The 24,793-nt window shown below is 42.1% G+C and overlaps 1 protein-coding gene across 1 annotated transcript; it reads right to left on the bottom strand.

Annotated features, from left to right (window-relative positions):
- Positions 1–4,944: 4,944 nt before the first annotated feature.
- On the bottom strand, positions 4,945–22,695 carry DEFB109B (defensin beta 109B). Its single transcript, XM_032593033.1, has 2 exons — positions 22,605–22,695; positions 4,945–5,251 (listed from the first exon to the last, which is right to left on the bottom strand). The coding sequence occupies exons 1-2, from the start codon at positions 22,693–22,695 to the stop codon at positions 5,046–5,048; spliced, it is 297 nt and encodes a 98-aa protein (XP_032448924.1). The 3' UTR covers positions 4,945–5,045.
- Between the last annotated feature and the right edge of the window lie 2,098 nt (positions 22,696–24,793).

Below are 24,793 nucleotides of genomic sequence, written 5' to 3'. Positions count from 1 at the left end.
ATCTCCTGATCTTAAGGAGAAGAGTGCAGAGAATGGCCCCGAACAAAGGTAGCAGTGAGCTTATATGGATTTTAGCAAGTGAGAATACGTCATTATTTAGTTAACCAGTTACAATTTACAACATTTCATGGTAGCCAATTATATTGTGACATAGAGATGTTAGTTTTGGCGGGAACCTATCAATTTAAAGTTCTTTGTCCTAAGAGGGTTTAAAATGACCAATCAGACACCTAAGATACCATGAGGCAGTGAGTTCGTGACTTTTTACAAGTTGGTCTTGCCTAGGCTAGATCTTGGTAGACGGGGTGGGGGAGCATTTGCCACCTAAGTTATCTATTTAGCAAACAGGCGAAGTTACAGAAGCGAGATTGGGCAGTTAGTAATTTCTGATAACCCTAAAAGGGAACTACATAAGCTTTTATCTCAATTATTCATGAAAGGTGAGTTTAAACCGAACTCATATACAATAAACTTTCTGATATCTTATAAGTTGACCTATTACAACATCACTATGGTGGGGTGATGTTGGGGCTCCAAGAATCGGAGTCGGTAGGTTTCTGGAGATCAGGCTGTTGATAAGATTGCCTTTTCCTTGTGGTTTACCAAGATATTTGTAAATACGTGGAGACCCAGGTCCTGCAGGACTCTGATCTCTACGAGTTAACCATTTGTTTTTCCCCTTTCCTTTGTTCTTGGGCAGCCAGGAGAGCCTGAGGAGTATCACACACTTCCCACCTGGTGGGGAGAGGGGTGTGTCTGTGGCCGGTCAGCTTGCTTTATGCTCCCTTGTCAGGCAACACTTAAGAGTCATGAAATTGGATATCTGGCTGAGGAAATACCTAAGCAAAGTGTTGATGGGGTGGCCTGGTTTCTCGTCACTGCTGCTACTAAATGCAAAAAGAGAAATGACTCAAAGACAGAATTGGTAATCAGAGAGGAAGCACAATCTAAACATTTAGAAACTCTCAGCCTACCCCGTTGAAAGGAGTGAGCAAAAGCCGGTTCGGGAGAGGACACATGGCTGTGGCCAGACCAGAGAAGATTAGGAAGGATGGGTCACCTCAGCAAAAGCTACCAGCTCTTCCTCAAGACGGGTGATTAGTCAGCATCTCCGCAGAAGGCAGGACACTGTCCTATTGAAAATTCTCTCCTGGAGGCATTTCGGAGATCACAGCACTGAGCTCCCATCTCTGGCCCAGAGTGCACAGGCCTGGGGGGTGGCATGATTTCTAAGGAGCCATCTGGTGCCTGCTGCCACCTCACATTGGAGGCTCTGCTCCCTGTCCCCAAGCTCCTGGCTCCTCCGCAGCCCCGGGTGCCCCACAGGCCTCAGTGTGGTGGGCACTGTGCGTCGCCAAGCTGTGGGAGCATGGCTGCCTCCACCTAGATTTCAGAGGTGCCCTGGAGAGCTGCGGGCAGAAAACGACTGCGAATGTGGGGCCACCACAGGGATCCCTCAATAGGGTGATGCTTAGTGGAGCCATGGGGGGCATGGCTGTCCCCAAGACTCCAGACTGGTAGAGCAAGCAGTGTGCATTATAGCCCACGGGGCCGGTAGGCGTGTGACACCAATGCATGAGAGCCCTTGCACGGGCTGTGCCTGGAGGAGGCATGAAAGTGGGGACACCCAGAGACGTGGGGGCAGGGATGCTTGGAGCCCTAGAGGCCCAAACCCTACCCTAGTGTGTCTGGAAGGTGGGACCTCCTGTGCCCCAGTGGGACTGAAGGGTAGAGTGTGGAGCCAAGATTCTTCTCAGCTTAACCCCACTGTGTTGTGCCAGGTGCTGAGAATCCCCACCCCTTTCCCTAGGGCAGTGTGCTGACATGTCAGGAGCTGGGCACAGCTCCAGTACTTTCCCTCCCTCCCTGAAGGAGAGGTGTCAGAGTTAATTCACCTTTTACTAATGCCACATTGTCCAACCAGCTGGTGAGCTCCATGTGCTGGGGGGGGGGGGGGGGGGCCCTGGAGGGGGCACCCAGGGGATCATCAGTGTGAGCACTCAGGCTGGTTGCTGGGGCTCATGAATGGGCTGGAGAGTGGGATCTGCAGGCTAGTTATTGAGATCCAAGTGTTGGTGGCTGTGAGTCCTGCAACTTCTCTTTGTCCTCATGTGCCCCTGGATGATGTGTAGATCCCCTCAGCATGCTGGGTGGGTCGAGACATAAATGGACCTGTCAGGCAGTGCCCCAAAGCACTGGGAAGCTGTTGCTCACTGAACTACCTCCCCTATGAAAGAAATCAGAGGCTGAGGGCATCTCTCTGCATGCTGAGCTCTGCCACCTTGGAGCAGGGGTGACAGGTGACAGGTAAAGCAGAACTCTCCTTACCCTTTTCCATATGGCTGTTGTCACATTTTGTACAACAGTGGCATGCTACAATGTCTCATTGGGGCTCCAGAGCTCTCAGAAAGGTATTTTCATCCATGGCTGATGTTTCAATCAGTGTTTCTGTGGAAAGACAAGATCTGGGACCTCTTGCTCTGCTGTCATACTTCCTGAACTATTTATAATGATCCCTTATAGTTCAATATTCCTAGTCCAGTATTTAGAGCATGAACGTAGTTGGAAACATGCAACATACACACACCCTCTGTCTCATGGAAGTTAGTCAACATATTGACTTGCTAAGCCAGGTGGGGCATGTTCAACAATCAGGTTTAGACAGGATGTGGAGGCCTGGTGTAAGTTTAATATCAAAAGAATGTTTTAATTAAAATGATTTAAAACATACCGAGAGACAGAAGATGTTATTACTGTACACGACTAATTAAAAGATACTTATAGGGAGATACTCATGACTTAGGAGATTATTCTTTCATCAGCAAGAGAGAACTAGGTGAAAGGTGGGCCGAATATATCAGTCTGTCCAGCAGCTTTCTGGAACCGGCCTCCAGGTTTCTTTCCTCAGGACTACAGAGTCTGATCATCTCGCATTGATGGCAGTTGTGATGCGGCCAAAGCCTATTGTTCTTACAAGGTTGTGAACTCTTTCCCGTGTATCTGTAAGGGTTTTATCTTTCTCTTGTAATCCTCCTCCCCCCAAAACTATGACTCCATCTCATTAAGATTCCATCTCATTAAGTCTCTCGGGTTTTTTCCTTAGTTATATGAGATGTAATGGTTCTAGGATAAATCAGGATAACAGGTAGTTTGGGTCGTCTCTAGAATGCCACTTCCGAAGTGTAAATAATGGGTGCCATACTGTTTTAAGTGAATTAAGTCAGATTAAGGGTGTCTTCTAAACTCTTAGGCTGTGGAACACTCACAGGAAATTAGTCTAGTTGAGGAACAAATATCGTGCACCCTATTTTGTGGAGTCTAGGTATGGATAAGTAACATAGGATTATATTGACTTGGCTGAGAGGCTGTTTATCATATCACCCCCCAAAAAGGCCTAGTCTTTGTAAAATAAATGCAACTCAGGTGTGGTGCTTATCCAGTTCATCCATGAATGGTGGAGAGGAGGGAAGGAGGAAGAGAGAAAGAGAATCAGGGTCTGTCCCTGTTTACACAGTGAACAGATAACCTGTGTTATGTCTCCAATGTTTTAAGGTCAAGTTGGCCATAACGTGAGTCAAGACTATACCAAATGATTGTGGAAAACGTCCACACTCCACCAATGAAAAAACAAAACCAAAGAAGACTTCATAAATACTGCATTAAAGAAGAAAGAAGGGGGGGTCCTACTACCAAACCATATCTATTTAGTTATCAAAATTTTCTACATGAGTGAAAAGGAAAACTCCTCCTGAGAATCTGCTTTGAGTTATGAAATTGGGTTGACGTCTTCCGACACTTGGGACAGGAAGGTGAGACCTCATGACACTTGAGATGAAGACAAATTTGTAGTCAGAAGTTATGCAGCATCAGGGGGTGCCTGGGTGGCTGAGTCAGTTCAGCGTCCAACTTCAGCTCAGGTGATGCTCTCACAGCTCTTGAGTTCGAGCCCCTCATTGGGCTATGTGCTGACAGCTCAGAGCCTGGAGTCTGCTTCAGATTCTGTGTCTCCCTCTCTCTTTACTCCTCCCCCACTCATGCCCTGTCTTTCTCTCAAAAAATAAACATTTAAAAAAAATTTTTTTTAAAGTTATGCAGTATTAGAATGTCTATTTAGAAAGGGATACTGACAGCACACTGTCAAAAGAGGTCACTATATTTTTACAATAAAATGTTTAGGTCCTATGAAAAGGAGTTATTTATCTTAAGGAGTAATAGCTGGAGACTCTAAATGATCATGATGTTTCTTGACAGGAGGGAAGCATAAACGTCTCTTTGTTGGTTGAGGTTTTACCTTTTAGTGTACATAATACACATTTTTGTTGATCTTCAAGCTCTCATTCTCTCTCCTTTCTTGTTTTCATATCCTTCCAATTATCTGCCATATAGTGAAAATCCTTGTGTATTATCCCAAAATGATTTTCTCCTGCCCCATTCCAATTTTCCACCTTTGCCCAAGCCACAGCTCTTCCCACCCCTGTTATTTGCTGTATTTCCTCTGTATTTTGCCTGTGCATTTTCTTTGTAGTCTCTGTGTGTCTAATTACATTTTGTATAACTGTATCTTCAGGTTTTGTTAACCTTTTGGTCTTTTGTGACAAATTCAAAAAACATTTTTGTTACATAAATGGGCTTTCTCACTTAAAATCTTAAAAAAAAATTTATGTTTATTTTTGAGAGAGAGAGAGAGCATGAGCAGGGGAGGGGCAGAGAGAGAGAGCAGAGAATCTGAAGCAGGCTCCAGGTTCTGAGCTGTCAGCACAGAGTCCGATGCGGGGCTTGAACCCACGAACCATGAGATCATGACCTGAGCAGAAGTTGGGCGTTCAACCAACTGAGCCACCCAGGCACCCTGGCTTCCTTGCTTTTAAAGAGATTGTGTGAATCTGAAGATGAGTCACAAAGAAGTAGTATCTGGAGATTTGAAACCCATATTTATTTGTTTTTATTGACAAGGGATAATAGGAATTGGTAATAAAGCTGGAAGCGTTTATGTATATTCCAATGTTTTAGATGCAGAAACTTTCCTTCTGATGCTTTCCCTAGTTTCATTTCAACTTATGCTTAAGGGGTGCTTGATAATCTGAATAGATAAGTGGGGTTGGAATTGGAACCAGAATCCACCAAGATCTACAGCACTTCCATCTTCTTTTACAGGCTCCAATCTGATCCTCTGTGATTTTGCAGATGTCTCTTCTGCAAATGCCAGACAGATTTAGACAATGGTTTTCAGCAGAAGCCATACCACTTCTTACTGCAGAAGAAGAGAGGCAGTGCAATAATTAGTTCACGAGTGGAGCGTAAGACCCTGAGCCCTGTCACGTGTGAGGGTGGACGTATTCTGGCGGGACCATTTCTGTGTGCAGAAAAGAAGCTGGACAGAGGACCTATTCAATTGTCCCATCACCTTCACTGTCCTTTTCTACCCAACAGCCCAAATGTTAACAACCCCCTCCCTCCTTCTCTCATAAATTCCTGGCATTGCTAATTTTTGCTTCAGTAAGAACTTTGGTAAATGTCAAACTGGAACAAGGGGGTGGACAAAAATACATGTCAACATAAAATTGTGAGGAGGCAAAAATTAAGCAAGAGAGTTTATATGGGATCAGAGAATTGCAATTTGGGGTACACAGATTTGAGTGGCAACTCAGAGAGTGTCCTACTAGGAAGCAAAAGTTCTTAAAGCAAAAAGGTTTTTTTTTTGTTTTAATTTTTTTAATGTTTATTTATTTTGAGAGAGAGAGAGAGCATAAGAGAGTGCACAAGTGGGGTACGGGCAGAGAGAAAGGGAGACAGAGAATCTGAAGCAGGCTCTGCACTGTCAGCACAGAGTTCGATGTGGGGCTCAAACCCACACACTGTGAGATCATGACCTGAGCCAAAATCGAGAGTCAGACGCCCCACTGACTGAGCCACCCGGGTGCGCCTAGAGCAAAAAGGTTCTCAAAGCAAAAAGGGAACGCATTATATACGTCGTTCACGAAGAATTTTTGATTGGTGTTGGCGGCAGCAAAGCTGATCTTGACTGAATATGGCTGGTTGCTAAGGCCGTCACTACGCAAAATCGCGTTCTGTAGCCAGGTGTTTGGGCTGAGTCCGTGGAATATTTGCGATTGGCCCAGATCAAAAGTTTATGGCTCCGCAGGTGAGGGCGTGCATACAGCCCACCCCCTTAAGGGCCTCCCGGCTCCATTTTAAAACCCCTTAACATAAGTGACCCCATTGCATTTCCCTTTCACATATATGTTCTCAACACACCGATTCCTTCGTTGTTGCTCCTTTATATGGATCTTCGACAAATATTTGCTGAGCATCTTCCGGTCACCAAATATTTTTCTTTGCACTAGCAACAGAACAGTGACAATGGAAGAAATGTTTCTTATTCTTACAGGACTTAACTTCAGTGAATAAAATCTGACCATGCAAAATTAGGTTGCTAAGCTAATTTAGGAAAGCGGTGTTTAGAACAAAATAATACAGTAACTGACCAGATATCGTCTGGAGGATGCAGTTAATGGAACGGACAGAGAGAGGCTTTCTGAGGATGTTGCATTTGAACTGAGGTCTGAATGACGGGTGTGAAGAAGCCAAGCACGTATTCGTGTGAGGGCATGTTAAGCATACAGAATAGCTAGGTCCCTTCCTTAGTGTATTGGAAAAACAGAAAGACCTGTGTAGGTGGAGCACTATGGAAAAAAAAACGGTTTGGTAAGAAATGAGATGAGATAAGACAGAATGAAGATCATGTGTGGTTCACAGGCCAGAGTAAGCTTGCAGGTTCCTGGACCTGATGCAACAGCTGCCTTAAGAATCTGTATGCCCATTCTCCTTTTAAAATGTTGTTTTTTACTTGGGGCACCTGGGTGGCTCAGTTGGTTAAGTGTCCGACTTCAGCTCAGATTATGATCTCACAGTGTGTGAGTTCAAGCCCCACGTCGGTCTCTGTGCTGATAGCTCAGAGCCTGGAGCCTCCTCTGGATTCTGTCTCCCTTTGTCTCTGCTCCTCCCCCACTAACACTCTGTCCCTGTCTCTCTCAAAAATAAATAAACATTAAAAAGAATTTTAAATGTTGTTTTTTTACCGTTCCCATCTCCTTCTTTCTCCTATCTGTTTAGCTCGGGGGTAAGGTGAAGTTTCAGGAAAACAGATCGTGTGGATCTGTGGTGGTACTCGTCTATTCTACACACACCAGTTGACTCTAAAAAGCTGAAAATTTGTCATCATGTCTAGGCCATTCTTTCTCCAGATGACTCACATTAGAGCCAAGTTAATTTAATAGGAAACTCTCTAATGGTAGAGCTGATGACCTGGCAGTACAATCCTCAAAATCACTGTCCAGTAGAAAAGCCACCTAAGGAAGAGGTAGGAGAAGACAGTTAATAGCTCCAATTGGTTTCACCTCTGTATTGAGAATTTGCATAGTGTCAAGGATTTCCCACCCATGATGTAACTGAAGGTCCACTCAATAATGAATAGATCCCATCAAATAAGAATTTTTCAGTTGTCACATTACTTTTATTTATATTTGCCTAGTGAGGCCATTCCTAGCTAAGAATGGTAAGACAGTATTTTTAGATTAAAATTTGGTGATAATGTCCCTGTTTACTGTAGCAGAATGACATAGACAATATACCCAGTGGATCGAGTAATTTAAATATGTATTTGGGAGGAGAGAATTGAAAAGAAAATCAACATTGATTTCTGATAAACATTATTTTAAAAATAGGAAGAGAAGAATATTACCTTAACCAAATTTCAATTCATCTGAACATAAAAAATATCCATATAGCACTTCATAGTAAAATACTAGCCTTAGTCCCATGAAAATCAGAAGGGAAAGAAGAATGTCCACTGTTGATAGTGTATTAATATGTGGTAGGGGAACAGCCCCTTCCTCAGGAATGTGGTGGAGGCCTTCTCAAAACAAAGGAAGGCAACGTAGCCCAATCAACTCCTATACACGTATCCATAGCTCTGACACAACTCAGTAACTTTGCCTGTGTCCATCCAGACTGTATGTCTGTATGTGACATTCCTCACGACCCTGTGACGTAGACCACCCAATCAGATAGCATGTCTGTATGTTACCATGTGCGGGAGACAAAGAAGTAGAAATTGTATAAAAGGCTACACCCCGCTGCATTCGGGGCTCAGCCTTTTGATTCTTAGCCCACTGAGCCTGTGCTAGCACGAATAAAGCTGCTTCCTGGAAGGAAAGGCCTTGGTGTCCCATGAGAATCCTGCTACAAATAGAGTTCTGAAATTTGTGGACAACACCATCAGTGATAAGAGGTCAGTGGTGACTTGAGCATACTGGTTTTGCTCTCCTTCTATTCCTCCCCAGATGCTATTGGAATTTTGTGGGTAGCATTTTGAAAGAATCTGTAGGAGTGCCCCAAGGCACAGAGTACCATCAGTACATCAGAAACAGAAGTTCCTGGAAGATGCAGAACAAATATGATGAGATTGAGAGAACGATTTAGGCTTTTGGCCACAATTGCAAATTAGATACTCTCAAGTGACTGCCGTCATGAAACAAATGGATCGTAGTATCTCTGAAACACCGCTATTCTTGAAAGTGGTAGGCCAGTGTCCTAGACTACTCGCTCCTTCAGGAAAAACAAGTCTTCGAACTGAAGCTTGAGCAGTGGGGCTCTGCACTGGTCGGCTGGCTGGGGTGGGGTTTCTAGAAGGTCGGCACTACTATCAGCAGTGCTGACGGCGGTCCTTACTCCTCGAATAGCAGCAGTGGCAGTTTGTTAAGCCTGCAGCTCCTGCACTGAGAAGATCATGGAGGAGGTTTCATGGTGGTAGCTTTGGATGGTAACAGAGACACATTCTCAACTTAGATCCGTAGGATACTGGTGGACTAAGGACAACCAATGACTTCACCATGACATGATCAGCAAGGTAAGGCACCATGAGCAAAAGTGAATGAAATAAACAACATATTTGGGCCCTCAAGGACTAAAAGTATTGGCATGACCAATGTGACAAATAATTAAACATCTATGTATCACATTGTTTAGAGAAATAAAACCTACTATCACAAAGCTGTACGAGCAACAAGGAGGTAATATAGATGATAGAATAAGTGGGCAGTTTTGAAAAATAGAAACTTCTAGAAGTGAAAAAAAACTTTTTTGAAAAAATAAATGAAGGTATTAATGACCAATTATTAGACACAAGGTGACAAGAGAATTAATGAATGAATAGATACATCCAATTTATTTACCCAGAACTTAGTACTGATACACAAGGTCTCACATTTATTAAATTAAAAGCCGAGACAAGAGAGGAATAAGAGGAGGAAGTCTTAAAGAGATTCCCTGGAAATGATGGAAAAAATACAAATCCACAGATTCAAGATGAAAAAGCACTCCTAACTGATAATATAAAAGAGATTCACATTAAGTTATAAAACAAAACAAATGGTAGATCATAAAAACGTTGGGAAAAAAAGGACAAAACACTTAAAATGAAATTAAGCCTCTGACTCTTAATTTTGGCACAGGTCATGATCTCACGGTTTGTGGTTCGAATCCCACATCAGGCTCTGTACTGACTCAGCTGAGCCTGCTTGGGATTCTTTCTCTCTCTGCTCCTCCCAGGCTCACGCTCACTCTGTTTCTTTCAAAGTAAATAAATAAAAACTTAAAATTAAAAATTAAAATAAAAAAAATAAATGATAAGCTATGGCAGTAAAGTGAAAGTCAAAGAAGATGGACTGTGAGAAAATACCTGCTGGGATGGAATTGTGTTCTCAGACATGCTTTCTTTCCAGAATAAGGATAACATTTACAGATTCACACATGAATGACTCACCACCAATATACCTACCTCTAAGGAAGTTCTAGAGGACATACACTATGAAGAAAGAGTTTCACACAGACAGAAGGTGGTCTCAGAGCCAAGGTAGAATTCTAGTAAATACCATGAAATTGATGACAGTAATAATAATACTCTCCAACATATGAGGTTTGAAAAAGGACAGGAGTGGGGCGCCTGGGTGGCGCAGTCGGTTAAGCGTCCGACTTCAGCCAGGTCACGATCTCGCGGTCCGTGAGTTCGAGCCCCGCGTCAGGCTCTGGGCTGATGGCTTGGAGCCTGGAGCCTGTTTCCGATTCTGTGTCTCCCTCTCTCTCTGCCCCTCCCCCGTTCATGCTCTGTCTCTCTCTGTCCCAAAAATAAATAAACGTTGAAAAAAAAAAAAAAGGACAGGAGTGAACTTCTACTTCTGTTTAGGATGTAAAACGTTACAAAAGGAATTGCTCTTTTCCTGAAAAAGAGAGCAAGCTGGATAATTCATAGATCATAGTTTGTTAAAAGCTCAGCCCAGAGCTGAGTGCTCAGAGAAAGCTAATTAACTAAAATCCAAAGTGATAAGGCCGTACTGAAAGGGGAGGGAGTGACATCACCACAGTGGGGGTGTGGGAGAGCCCAGCCTCCGTCTCCCTCACCATGAAGATGAACAGTTAGCTATCTGTGAGCAAAAACCACCCTGGAAGAGCTCTGCTGTGCACTCAAGAAGCCACAGAGCAAGACAGCAAAACAAAACCCTGAGAATAACGTACACGAAGGGAAAGAATGGCATCAGATTACCTGTGCCATCCCATCCCCAAGGTCAGCATGCTCAGCCCCAAGGGGGATGTCCCCATCTAGAAAGAGCCCCCCTATCAGGGAAGGGAAGAGGCAGGTGAGCCACAACTTCCCTAGCCTTTGGGGGGCCTCCTGAAGGAGCTGTTTCAGTTTTACCCCACCCAGACTGGCAAAGCCGTGATGTGTGGAGGTGGCTAGGAACAGAGGAGAAAAGCAGGGGCTACCATAACCACCACATGCAGCTGGTGACTGCTGTCCCCAGTGACTTGCTCTGCCAGGACCCCAGCAACTTTTGCTGTAGAAGAAACCAGTGGCCAGAAGAAACAGAGCCCTGAAGGTTTCACCGGGTTTTCACCCCACAGAGGTCCTTGGTCACTGATGCCAGCCAGTGAGTCCCTTCCTACTCCTTCCCTGCCCTCACCAGAGCTGGGAACCTGCACCAGCATCCAGCCTAGGCCTCTGTGGCTTCTCTAGTGCAAGACATTAGCGTAGACCCCCACAACTGACCCCCATGCCACGTGTGCACTTTGAGGCTGTGCACTTGCACACCTCTGGTCCGATGCCTGTTTTTGGCCTCCGTTGCTGTGTCCGCTGATGGTGAGATCCTGCAGTCATGAAAATGCACGCCACAGCCAAGGGCCCCACAGCAGCTTACGGACCTGGATTTGAGAAATTGAAGAGGAGGGGACACTCCCAAACTCAATTGACAAGGCCAGCATTATTCTGACAACAAAGCCAGATAAGGACACTTTAAGAAAACTACAGACCAAGGGCGCCTGGGTGGCTCAGTCGGTTGGGTGTCCGACTTTGGCTCAGGTCATGATCTGACAGTTTGTGAGTTCAAGCCCTGCATCGGGCTCTGTGCTGACAGCTCAGAGCCTGGAGCCTACTTCAGATTCTGTGTCTCCCTTTCTCTCTGCCCCTTCCCTGCTCATGCTCTGTCTCTCTGTCTCTCTCTCAAAAATAAACATTAAAAATTAAAAAAAAACAAACTGCAGACCAATATTCTGGATGAAGATAGATACAAACATTCTTAACAAAATACAGACACACTGAATTTAACAGCACATTAATAGGATCATATACCATGATCAAGAATGACTTTTCCCATGGGGCGCCTGGGTGGCGCAGTCGATTAAGCGTCCGACTTCAGCCAGGTCACGATCTTGCAGTCTGTGAGTTCGAGCCCCGCATCAGGCTCTGGGCTGATGGCTCGGAGCCTGGAGCCTGTTTCCGATTCTGTGTCTCCCTCTCTCTCTGCCCCTCCCCCGTTCATGCTCTGTCTCTCTCTGTCCCAAAAATAATAAATAAACGTTGAAAAAAAAATTAAAAAAAAAAAAAGAATGACTTTTCCTTGGGATGCAAGGATGGCTTAATTGATGCAAATCAATCAATGTGCTATTCCCCATTAATAGAATGAAAGGTAAAAATCATCTGATTATTTCAATAAGTGAAGAAAAAGCATTTGACAAAATTCAATATCTTTTCATGTAAAAACACTCAATAAATTGGGTATAAAAGTAACATACCTAAACATAATAAAGGTCAAATATGACAAACCCACAGCTAACATCATACTCAGTGGTAGAAGTCTGAAGTCTTTCCCTCTAGATCAGAAAACAAGCAAGGGTTTCCACTGTCAATACTCCTATTCAACATAAGTACTGGAAATCCTTGCTAGAGCAATCAGGCAAGAAAAAGAAAAAAAATGGGTCCAAATTGGAAATGAAGAAGTAAAATTGTCTCTGTTTGCAGATGACATGATATATATATGATCTATATAATTAACTCAAAATGGATTAAAGACTTCAGTGTAAGACCCAAAGTTGTAAAAGTCCTAGAAGAAAACAGGAAAAAATTTGCCTTGACTTTGGTCGTGGCAGTGGTTATTTGGATGACACCAAAAGCACAAGCCACAAAAGCAAACATAAACAAGTGGGACATTAGCAAACAGAAAAGTTCCTGCACTGCTAAAGAAATATTCAACAAAATGAAAAGACAGACTACAGAATGTGAGAAAATTTTTGCGAATCATGTATTTCATAAGGGATTAATATCCAAAATATATAAGGAAGGCACATAACAACTCAAAAGCAAAAAAAGAAACCCCTCAAGTAATCCAATTAAAATATGGCAGAGGACCTGAATAGACATCTTCCCAGAGTAGACTACCAAATAGCCAGCAAGAACATGAAAATGTGCTCAACATCACTCATCATCAGAGATATGCCAATCAAAACCACAATGAGATGTCACCTCATACCTGTTAGAATAGCTATCATCAAAAAGACAAGAGATAGTAAGCACTGGTGAGGAAGTGGAGAAGACATGGCACACTGGTACATGTTGGTGGGAATGTAAATTGGTGTAACCACTCTTCAAACAATTAAAAAGAGAACTACCATACGTTCCAGCAGTCTCACTTTTGAGTGAAGGAGATGAAATTACTGTCTTGAAGAGATATCTGCATTCTTATGTGGATCAAAGCATTATTCAATTCACAATAGCCAAGACATGGAAACAATCTAAGAGCCCATCAATGGATGATGGATGAGAAATCTGTTGTGTATATAAATATGGAATATAATTCAGCCAGACAAAAAAGAAATCCTGCCATTCATGACAACATGGATGGACCTTGATGGCATTATGCTGTGTAAAATTAGAGAAGGACAAATACTGTATGATCTAACTTATATATGAAATCTAATATCAATCTCATAGAAACAGACTGTGGAATTGTGGCTGAGAGGTGGAGAAACGGGAAGATCTTGGTCAAAGTGTACGAACTCTAAATTATAAGATGAATTAAGTTCTGGGGATGTAATATACAGCATGGTGACTATAGTTAACAATTCTATATTGTATACTTGAAAGTTGTTAGGAGAGTAGAGATTTAATGTTCTCATGGGAACGACAACAAAATGGTAATTATATGAGGTAAAGGACATTACCCTACCGTGTGTGGTAAACGTTTCACAATATTAACGTGTATCAAATCAAATTGTTCATCTTAAACTCACACAATGTTATATGTCATTGACATCTCAGTAAATCTGGAAAAATTAAAAATTAAGAGAAGTAAAAGGGAGGGGGCCCACATGTGTTTTTATGTGTGGATGCACGGAAAGAGGAATCAGCCCCTTCAGGAGATAAAAAGGAAACAGCTGAACTTCAAACAAATGTTTAAGGTCTGAGTGTGGGCTTTTGTAGCATTATCGTATCACTGGGTCCCAGATACATCAGACTCACTCTTTTGTCATGCCCTTCCATTGAGTGTTTTTTAGAAAACTGGGTGGAGAGCAACAGGTCTGTGACCTGTTGGAGGGACAGGCACGTAGGGGCTACTGAAATTTGAACCCGAGCAGAATTGTGAAGTCTCACCCTAAGGCAGAGACTTTGTCCCTGAGACAAAGTCTTGCCCTGCCTTGTACAAGGCAGCAGCTGTGTGAAACTGTAGAGGATGTGGAGAAGGTAAGAGAATTCCCTCACAGGTACACAAGTAGAGAGTCTAATGCAGTCTGATGCATGGCAGGGCAGGGATGCCAAGGGAGATTCTGGAGACACTCTGACCTTTCACTGAGTATGGAGCAGCTTCTGTCCAAGGCTGGACATAGACAGGAGCCCTGAGGGGGACCTCCTAAGGTGCCCATGTGGAGGCCTACTGAGGGTGGAGGGGATGCATCAGAGCCAAGAGTAGGTCCATGGAGTGCCAGCTACGGCACCCTGTAATGGGGGAAAACTGTATGGAGGGAAATCAGGAATTCAGATTTGGGTATGTTACCTTTGAAATTAAACCAGAGGTAGAAATTATGCCATTGGATATTTGTTACAAGTCTGGAGTTGAGAAGAGAAGTCCAAGAGGAGAATTTAAAAGGATGGGACTAGCCCCAAGGAATAGATGGGGAGAGGGAAGAGAAGAGGCCCAGGAACTGAGAGCTGGGTCTCCCCAATATGGCGAACACTGGGACAAGAGGTGGGAGTAGCTAAGGAAATGGAGGAGGCAGGTCCAGGGAGGCAGGCTGTGAATCAGGTGAATGCACTACCCTGGAAGCCAACTGAAGAAAGTATATGATGAAGGAGTGAGCGACCATCTGTTTTAAATGCTGATGATTGGCCAAGTAAGGTCACAACAGTTGGTGACCGTTAGATCCAGCAATGTGGGGACCCTTGATGACCAGCAAGCCCAGCTCAAGTAGCAGGGAGAGGGTCGGGAGAATGTCTGCTCAGAATATACTTAGGGATTCGAGAAGAAGGACTGGAGGTGGAAAATGTGGATGACTATCTTGAGGTGCTTTACTACCAAATGGAGCAAAGAAAGAGGGTGCTAGCTGGCATTGGAAGAAGAGGAAAAAAAAGTTTGTTTGTTTTTTTTTAGTAGGAGAAAGAACAGCATGCTTGTATGCTAACGGTAACAATCCAGCAGAAATAAAATTGATGATATGAACATGAGGGAAGAATGGCCACTAGGGATTGGTTTCTAAATGCACAAGAGGGAATGGGACCCAGTGTGCAAATTCATCCTACCCTTTCCTTTTCTCTGGCTGTCTGGGGCATCTGCTGTGATTCCAGCCTGTTCAATCCTGAGGTGGTTATTTTAAGTATGTCTCATTTTTTCTTGATCAGTGTCCCCAGATTATTAGTCTTTAAAACACCAACTTTTTGTTTTGGTGATTCTTTTACCTATTTGTGTCTCTTTCATGTGTTTCTCTAAATTCTAACTTACCTTCATGTAGCTTATTTCAGTGTAATTTACTTGCTAATTTTCATATTGATGTTTCCTTTGATGCGTGCTTTTTGTAGAAGTATATTTCTGCATTTCCAAATATTTATATTTTTGTTAATGATTTCTGGCTTAAACAAATTAGGTTCAAAGAAGTTGTTCCCCAATTTTGCAAAATTTTACTATTTTATTTTTTTCCAGCTTTCCTGAGATAGAACTGACATATAACATCGTGTAAGTTAGAAATGTATAATGGTGATTTAATATGCTAATAATTTAGATTTTTTTAAATTTTGATGCTTGCTTTATGTTTGAGTGTATGGTCATTTTTATAAATTCTTTGGCTGAACTGAAAAATGTGTATTCTGTAATCGGATGTAGTGCTTTCAGATTCTTTCTGAGAAACCCGAGGGAAGGATCGGTTCCATCTCATTGGTTTGTAGATGGCCATCTTCTCATTCTGTCTTCATACTGTGTTCCTTCTGTATGTGCCTGTGTCCAAATTTCCTCCTCTTTTAAGGACACCGGTCATATTGGCTTAGGTCCCACCATAATGACTTTGTTTTAACTTAGTCACTACTGTAAAACCCCCGTCTCCAAATATGCTCACATTCTGAGGTACCAAGACTTAGGATTTAACATACGCACTTTTAGGGGTGCCTGGGTGGCTCAGTTGGTTAAGTGTCCAACTCTTGCTTTCGGCTCAGGTCATGATCTCATGGTTCATGGGATCATTCCCTGCGTCGGGCTCTGCACTGACAGCGTGGAGCCTGCTTGGGATTCTCTGTCTCCCTCTCTCTCTGCCTCTTCCCCACTCACATGTTCTCTCTCTCTCTTTCTCTCTCTCAAAACAAACAAACAAACAAACAAACAAACAAACACACACCAGGGGCTCCTGGGTGGCTCAATCAGTTAAGCATACGACTTTGGCTCAGGACATGATCTCACAGTTTGTGAGTTCAAGCCTCAACTGGAGCTCTGTGCAGACAGTCTGTGGAGGCTGGAGTCTGCTTCCAGTTCTGTGTCTCCCTCTCTCTGCCCCTCCCCCACTTGCTTGCATGTGGGGGCTCTCTCTCATAAATAAACATTAAAAAAAAACTTAAAAGATGCATTTTTGGAGGGACGCAATTTAGCTCATAACACTCTCCTTTTCTTTCTAACCTTTATGAATGCTTACATTGTAGGTGTTTTTGTTTGTTTTTTCTTTTAGTTTAGTACCATGTAGTTGAGTTTATTTTTAAAATAAGCACTGACCATCTTCGATTTGAAATAGAAAAGTAACCTGTTTGCATTTTAGTGTCATCACTGATATATTTGAGTTTATTTCTACCATCTTTCTTTTCTGTTTGCCTAGTCTCTGTTCCTTTTCTCTCACTCAATTTCTCTTTTCTACTGGATTGTTTTTAAGCATCACATTTTTTTTATTAGTTGGGAAATTCAGCCTTTGTCCCCATTCTTAGAGTAGTTCTCATAGAATTAAAACTTATATTCTTGGAGTGCCTGGGTGGCTCAGTTAGTTAAGCAACTGACTCATCATTTCAGCTCAGGTCATGATCTCATTGTTTGTGAGGTGAGCATGGAGCCTGGGCATGGAGCCTGCTTAAGATTCTCTCTCTCTCCCTCTCTCTCTGCCCCTCTCCCCTGCTTGCTCACTCTGTCCCTCTCAATAATTAAAATATATATATATATATGGTCTTAATATAGCAAAGTCTAAATTTAATCAAAATATTTACCCTTAAACAATACAATGACTTTACAGCTTTGTCATCATCATTGAACTCCTCCCAATTATTTACTTTTGTTGTCAACTATTTCAATTCTACTACTGTTTTTAGTTCCTACCACTTTCAAACACTTAATGGGTTTCTAAATTTGTTCACCCCAGTTTGAGAAGAGTATATTTTCACCTAGTAAAGCTGAGGATTCATATCATAAGATTCCATTCTATCCCTAAGATGGTGCTCCAGGGAAACCAAGACATATGTGAGAGAATTTTTAGAGTAAGATTATTTATAATAGCCAGCAACTAGAAAAAAAAAAAGAAGAAATTTCCATTAAGATTGCAATAGTTAAGTGTGTCATTACTGTTGTGTCAACTGCAAATAAGAATAGTCAAGTGTTTTTCATTTCTAGTTCTTCTACTTCATTCATTTTCTTGTCTTATTGATTTGTCATTGTACTTTATAATAATTATGAGCATCTGTATATAGACAGGCCATTACCTATTTAGCTGTGTTTTGATTGATGGGAATCAGGTATGGGATCTCCAATCTTTTGTTTTTATAGATAAAGTCATGATGATTAACATTATACACATGCTGCTTTCATATAGATTATATATATATATATATATATATATATATATATATATGATATATTCCCATGGGAATGGATTGCTGGGTCTAAAGCATTTAAAAATTTTATTGCCTGTTCATCTTTCATCATGTAAAAAAATGTTTAGATTCCAGTACTGTTCACCTTTCATTACTTCTGTTTTTGAATGAGATGAGTTTTTCCCAGACCTAAAGCTTTGTGTGGCATTATGTGCCAGGAATTAATTTGTGTTAACTCTTACTTTTATTCAGACCAATAGAGATAAGCAAGTATAACGTTATTCACAATACAATGTCTCTCTTACCCTTCCAGATTCACCTATAGATTATGTATTTCATATATATATAGCTTTTTTACACCATTCTTGGTTTAATCTGAATTATCTGTTTGTCAAGTCCACTATTGGCCCCTGGGATGCTCCCACTAATAGCCCGTGAATTCTGTTTTTGTTTTGCTAAGGAATGTTTTTGAGTTTGTTCTTAGGGTGTGCCCTTACCTTCTAGAAGTGTTCTTTGCTGGAACCTCATAAGAAATGGAGACATATGCCTCTTTTTCTCACATTCCATCTATATCCTAGTTTACTTGAAGATGCTATTTTCAATTCTTTTTCTCACTCATGTTGTTTTTTGGTGATTTCTAAACAAAAATGGTGGGAATGCTGAAAGTCCTTTTATAGGCTCCATTTATTAGAATGTTTGTCTTACACTCTCTCAGGAACCTCCAGAAGGACTTATATTTATTCTTAGAAGAATAAGCTATCCTCAGTTTCCAGGTTATCTTCAATTTCTTCATTAGTTTTATAGATACTTCTCTTTAAAGGACTGGAAAATGACAAGATGGATCACAACTCTTGTTAGCCTTATGTGAAATAAGAAAAAAAAAACTATCCACACTCTTTTTCCTTGCTTATTCAGTATTTACTTATTATTATTTATTGAGCATGTACGTTTGACCAGACACTATATAGTTCATTCCTGATTGAACTGCTAGCATGAACCACATTTTCTTCTAGATAAGAGTTCATTTTCTTACCAACCAATTTGACACTCAAAATACTAGTTTTTGGGTTACTCTGAAGGACTCCAGAGCTGTAGGCAAAGGGAAGAAAGAGACTGGCACACTGTCACAAATAGGGGACTGATGTTTGTGGGCAACGAAAATGGTGAAAGCATCCCAGCTTCCACATATGTGTATTTCCATGAAAACTTACGACCTCCCCATTTCCTTCACCCCCAGCTCTTGGGAACCACCAGTCTACTCCGTGCTTCCATGAGTTTAACTTTTTAGATTCCACATATAAGTGAGATCGGGCAGCATTTGTCTTTCTGTGTCTCACTTCTGTCATTTGGCATCACGTCCTCAGGTTCCTCCATGGTATTGAAAATATATGGGTAAATCTTCATGCTGTACACCTTAAATATATAAATCTACACTTGTCAATCATACCTCAAGAAAGCTGGGAAAAACTTGTAAAAATAGCCTTGATGACCTTATTTTAGTTCCAGCTTTACCAAATCTTCGGGTGGCATGTGATTTCTTGAAAGTCTTGTTGCTGTTAGTTGACATGGTTTGATGTTCACCAGCTCATTTTAAATTCACTGACAGGCTCCTAGCAACTTTTCTCCATTTGCTCAGTCTGTGTGGTGTTTTTTCTGGTTGTTTCAATGGTATTCTCTTCCTTTCTCTTCTCCGATTCTGTCTTATTCTCTCATGTCCTTACTTCCATTTTCTTATCTTCTCTATTTTGTCTTCTCTTTTCATGCTACTGGCTTCCCCTAAGCATTACCACATACTTCTGAAGATTTAGACACATATTACAGAACAGTGACATGACTCATGCAGGGATTTCACATCTGAATATCAGGCCCATGTCTTCAAGGTTATATGCTTCTACCTGGAAGATGCCTAGGCTCCTAAAACTCAAGATGTTGAATCTGGTCCTCATTCTGTCCTTGTCTGAGCCTCAAAAATGAAGACACATGAAAACGTCCTCCTCACTGTATTTTCTTTCTGGATTAACACCCTTTGACTTTATCCAGGAACCCAAGAATTATCATTCCAGAGCATTCATTTACTCATTAACTATAATCAATGATAGCTCTTTCACGTTCCCTTCACGTGTCCCGTCTCTTCATCCAGAGTTATTGCTCATTTGTATTCTCTTACAGGTAAAGTCCCATGATCATTCCTTTTTAGGCTGCCCCTTCCTGTTCATCTTCTTCATTTCTTAAAAAGATGTTTCTAAGGGTAAATGAGTCTGTCCATTCCATTATCAGAGCCACACAGTACATGGCAAGCCCCTCCTGCCCCAGCACGTGGCGCTCTGTAGGCTGCCTCTGATTCTCTTTGCCAGCCTTCAGGCACAGTCACTTTGCCTCAACATCCCTGCATGCTGAACCTGTAAAACACTGTGACCATCACATCTTGGTGTCTTTACTCATATCCATTCATGTGTCTGAAGCCCCCTGCAGTCCTCAAATTCACTTTGCAAATCATCTTTCATTTGCAAGCATATACAATCGTGATTTCTTGTTAAATCAATGTGGGCTTTTTTTGTACTTTGACTAATCTCACAAAAATAATTCATTCACTTACTGTCTAACCTCAGGTTCCGAAACATCTATGCTTTAACTTTTCACTTATTTTGTAATAATTTTTTTTACATTTTTATTTATTTTTGAGAGACAGAGCACAAGTGGGGGAGGAGCAGAGGGAGAATGAGACACAGAATCAGAAGCAGGTTCCAGGCTCTGAGCTGTAAGCACAGACCCTGATGCAGAGCTCAAACTCACAAACTGTGAGATCATGACCTGAGACAAAGTCGGGTGCTTAACCGACTGAGCCACCCAGGTGCCCCATGGATGCACTCTTCTTGATTCAGCCTATCCTTAGAGTTGTCAACAAATTTAGCAAAGGATAAAAAGAGCAGCGTGTGGACAACATGGGAGATTAACATTGGAAACTCCATCAAAGCAGGAAATATGTCCCTATTTTTGTCACAGTATAGTTCCTCAGTGGACACGATAGTCCACTTGATATATTACTACCTAATATGAAATTTAGAACAGTGCCTGGCAGTTAGTATATCCTCAACAAATCCTCCTTTAATGTCAGAAGAAAGTATTTCCAAGTGCAAACATACTGATTATTTTGTCTGATATGTGTTTCCTTTTTTTTTTAACATTTATTTATTTATTTTTTTTTTTTTCAAATTTTTTTTCAACGTTTTTTTATTTATTTTTGGGACAGAGAGAGACAGAGCACGAACGGGGGAGGGGCAGAGAGAGATCGGGAGACACAGAATCGGAAACAGGCTCCAGGCTCTGAGCCATCAGCCCAGAGCCTGACGCGGGGCTCGAACTCACGGACCGCGAGATCGTGACCCGGCTGAAGTCCAACTTAACCAACTGCGCCACCCAGGCGCCCCTTATTTATTTATTTTTGAGACAGAGAGAGACAGAGCATGAACGGGGGAGGGTCAGAGAGAGAGGGAGACACAGAATCTGAAACAGGCTCCAGGCTCTGAGCTGTCAGCACAGAGCCTGACTCGGGGCTCGAACTCACAGACCGTGAGATCATGACCTGAGCTGAAGTCGTCCGTTTAACCGACTGAGCCACCCAGGTGCCCCTGATATGTGTTTTCTTAACATGCTTGGTCCAATTGATAGCAGCTCATCTTGTATGACATACAAATTATTTAAACTCTTTCCACATAGTTGATTATCAGCCTCTGCAACTCTGACATATTCTTTTCAGATGCATGTATGAATACTTAAATTATAGAATTGTGAAGTATTTCTATGGACCTCAGTCATCTCATCTGAAAATGATGAGTTTGAACCTGATAACCTAAAAAAAATTTTTTTTAATGTTTTATTTTTGAGAGAGAGAGAGAGAGAGCAAGCATGAGTGACAGAGGGGCAGAGAGGAGGGAGACACAGAATCTGAAGCAGGCTCCAAGCTCCGAGCTGTCAGCACAGAGACTGACACAGGGCTCGAACCCATGAACCACAAGATCATGACCTGAGCCGAAGCTGGATCCTTAACCGCCGGAGCCACCCAGCCACCCCTGAACCTGATAACTTTTAATTTCCATCTTAGCATTAAGGATTTATGATAGCAGAGCATCTCCTTTGGTGTTACTGTCTCCATTTCCCAGCTCAACCATTTCTTCCACACAGCTTGTGGATGAGCACTCCAAAGGGTATGCTCCTCCTACTTGCTTCATTTTGGGGACCAGATATATACTTTGGCAGATATATGCTTTGGCAGACCAGTATTCGGTCTTCTCAGTAACCCTTCCCTGGGGACTGTAATCCTCTTTCTAAAACCCTATTCTGGGTCTATGCCATTTATGCAGAATGACCCTGTGGCCAGTTTGGCTGGGATAGTTCTAATTTCTGTCTGCTCTTGTGATACAGTTATAACAGTGCTCCATTTACTTTATTTTCCAAAAGTGTCTGTTTTGGATGAGAAAAAAAAAAAAAAAAAAGACATAAGATCAACCTAACCCTACTTTTACAACTATGAACATACCTCTCCCATAATGAGAGCTGTGTATCATTACTTCGTTTTGACTCTGAATTCTTTTGGGAGCCAAATACTTACATGACAGATTCCCCCAAGAAACACCCTTAGCACTAGATCTCATTGATGGGATTCCATCCTTTCCTCTGACCTCGTGAGTAAATCTAATGGTAGATGCCTCTGAAATCCAATCCTTTTAGATCTGCCTGTCTATGAATCAATTGTCATGCCTCACCAGGGCGTCCTAAGTACAGAGTAAGGATAAACAGAATGTGACTGCATCAGGCAAAGGAATTGTCTCTTTCCTATTTCACCGCATTATAATCATACTAACGAAGCTGTTGATATCAGGTTTATGAATCTTGTCTGACCTGCCAGACAGCTTTCTAGATAGCAGACCCGAGCAATTAGCCACCGCCTTACCTGGGGATAAGAGTGTCAAAAAGAGGAGTGTGAAGAGAAACACATGGAGTCTCATGGCTGAACGACCAGTGGAGAAAAGAGGCATCGACATGCTTAGAGCCTGGGGTTGCTGAGCCGGGCAGATCCGTGGCTATTTATGATGCTTCCTGGGCCTGCGGTTTGTTCTTGGTTAGTAGAGCCTAACAAAAAGGGAATAAGTCAGGCTCCCACAGGAAATCTCCAGGGCCAAAGTACACAAAGGTGGTGATAACTCATGGACGAGAAAGCAGAAGGTCATACTGTCCATTTCCCACACACTGAGGACATCCCCATTGTCAGCTCTGTTCTCCAGTAGGCTCCATGCATGCATGCATGTACAATCATCGATCGTGCCTTATGTATCTGTGATGCATCAGGCCGTACAGCAAAACCCAGGGCTACACCAAATCCATCACAATCAGATAATGGGAGATGGAAAGTTAAGTGAGTGTGGGCAGTAGTCTAGGAAAAGGACACAACCCAGAAGAGACGGTGGTTATTTTATATAAATCAATAGTATTAGTTTCTACCAAAGGGTAGGAGAGGGGAGGGGTAACGAGAATGTCAGGAAAGGCTTCGTGACAAAGGTGATACGGAGCATGCTTCAAAAGAGTTCCGTGTTTCATCTTTACAGCAACACTGTTATGTTGAAAGCATAATCCAAACTCTTTTTATATGTTATATCCTTTTAACTTGATTTTTAGTATGTATTTAAGTATTTGTATTCTAATTAAAACCTGGAATTGAATCTAGAAAACACGGAAAAGCATAAAAACATTAAATTGCTTGGAATTCCACTACTGAAATTCAATCATAGCTTAAGATTTTAGGAAATTTCTCCCAGTATAGGTATCCTTTGCTATCTTGGCAGAATAATCACTATGATAATTGTACTTCATTTTAAACTACATTGCACTCTGTAGATAAAAATCTACTCTGTTGGATACTATGATTTTCAGCTCCTCTGATGGTGCCCAGTGACCCCTGCCTCCTTTTCTTCATGCCTTTGTGCAATCTCCTTTCCTCAGAGGAGGCTGGACATGGGAATAGGATACCGCAGAAGGGATGGGATATTGCTTTCTAGATTGGGTTACATTTTTTCCATCTTGGTTACCCTCTGTAACCCTTATTCTGGCTTATTCAGTTGCTCTGAGTAAAGCGGCTGCCATATTCTGAGCTGCCTTATGAAAAGACCCTTGTGGCAAGGGACTGATGACGCTAGCAATTAGCTAATGAAGACCTGGGCCCTGTCAACAATGACATAGGTGAGCTTGGATGCAGATTCCTCCCATGCACTCACAGTCCATCCTCCGGGTGAACCCCCAATCCGGGCCAAAAGCTGGACTGTGGGTGCATGGGGGCCTCATCAGAGCCCTTGAGCCAGAGGCACTCACCTGAGCCTCACCACATAAATTGTTTACATAGTAAATTCTTGTTTTTTCAGGCTTCTAAGTTTGGGGTAATATGTTGTGCAACAATCGATAGCTAATAATACAACAGTGCGTCTGTCCTCTGGCAAAAATGCTTTCATAGGGCATGAGTTCAGGTGTGAGGATGCCATACGTGTCACAGTTGTGTTTTAGGTCTTTTCCAGCCACACGTTAAAGAGAGGGATGTATAAAAATATGTAAAATCGCCACGCAAATGACCCTATCAACCTTGTGTACAATTAGGCATCTGAGTGTGTGTGTGTGTGTGTGTGTGTGTGTGTGTGTGTGAGAGAGAGAGAGAGAGAGAGAGAGCGATGGGATGGGAGAGAGAGAGAATAAAGAAATACCATGAGGAAAAAATGATTGGCTCAGGAGTATTCCCTGTGATAAACAAGCATTGCTGTTTCTTTTTCAACTTTATGTTCGTTGTTGAAAGAAGGAAGAACAATGAATACTCCATGATAAAACTGTGAGAGACATTTTAGATCCTGCTGAAAAAAAATCATTGCTATTGGTAATAACCATAATGAGGAGGTGAGCAGAGACAATGACAGTGGTCAGTTACAAAGTCCATTTCATGTCACCAGGAGCTATATAATCACAGGGAAAGAAAGCACACAAATACCCATTTACAGCTTTTGCTCCTTTGTTTCTTCTCTTTGCTTCATTCAGAGATTCAGACAGATCAGCGCTTATGGCCAACTGATTCTGAGCCAGCAAGAGCTGTGAGTGCCAAATCCA

This window comes from Lynx canadensis, chromosome B1 (assembly GCF_007474595.2).
Source record: "Lynx canadensis isolate LIC74 chromosome B1, mLynCan4.pri.v2, whole genome shotgun sequence".
Classification (NCBI taxonomy): Eukaryota; Metazoa; Chordata; class Mammalia; order Carnivora; family Felidae; genus Lynx; species Lynx canadensis.
Note: the sequence above shows the minus strand (reverse complement) of the source record. Positions and strands in the feature narration are given on the sequence as shown.

Excerpts from the sequence above, each read along its gene's own strand:
- DEFB109B (XM_032593033.1), bottom strand. The coding sequence starts at position 22,695 with ATGTCGATGCCTCTTTTCTCCACTGGTCGTTCAGCCATGAGACTCCAT. Across the intron at positions 5,252-22,604 it reads TTTGACACTCTTATCCCCAG|TAAGAAGTGGTATGGCTTCT; the intron begins GTAAGGCGGTGG and ends CTTCTTCTGCAG.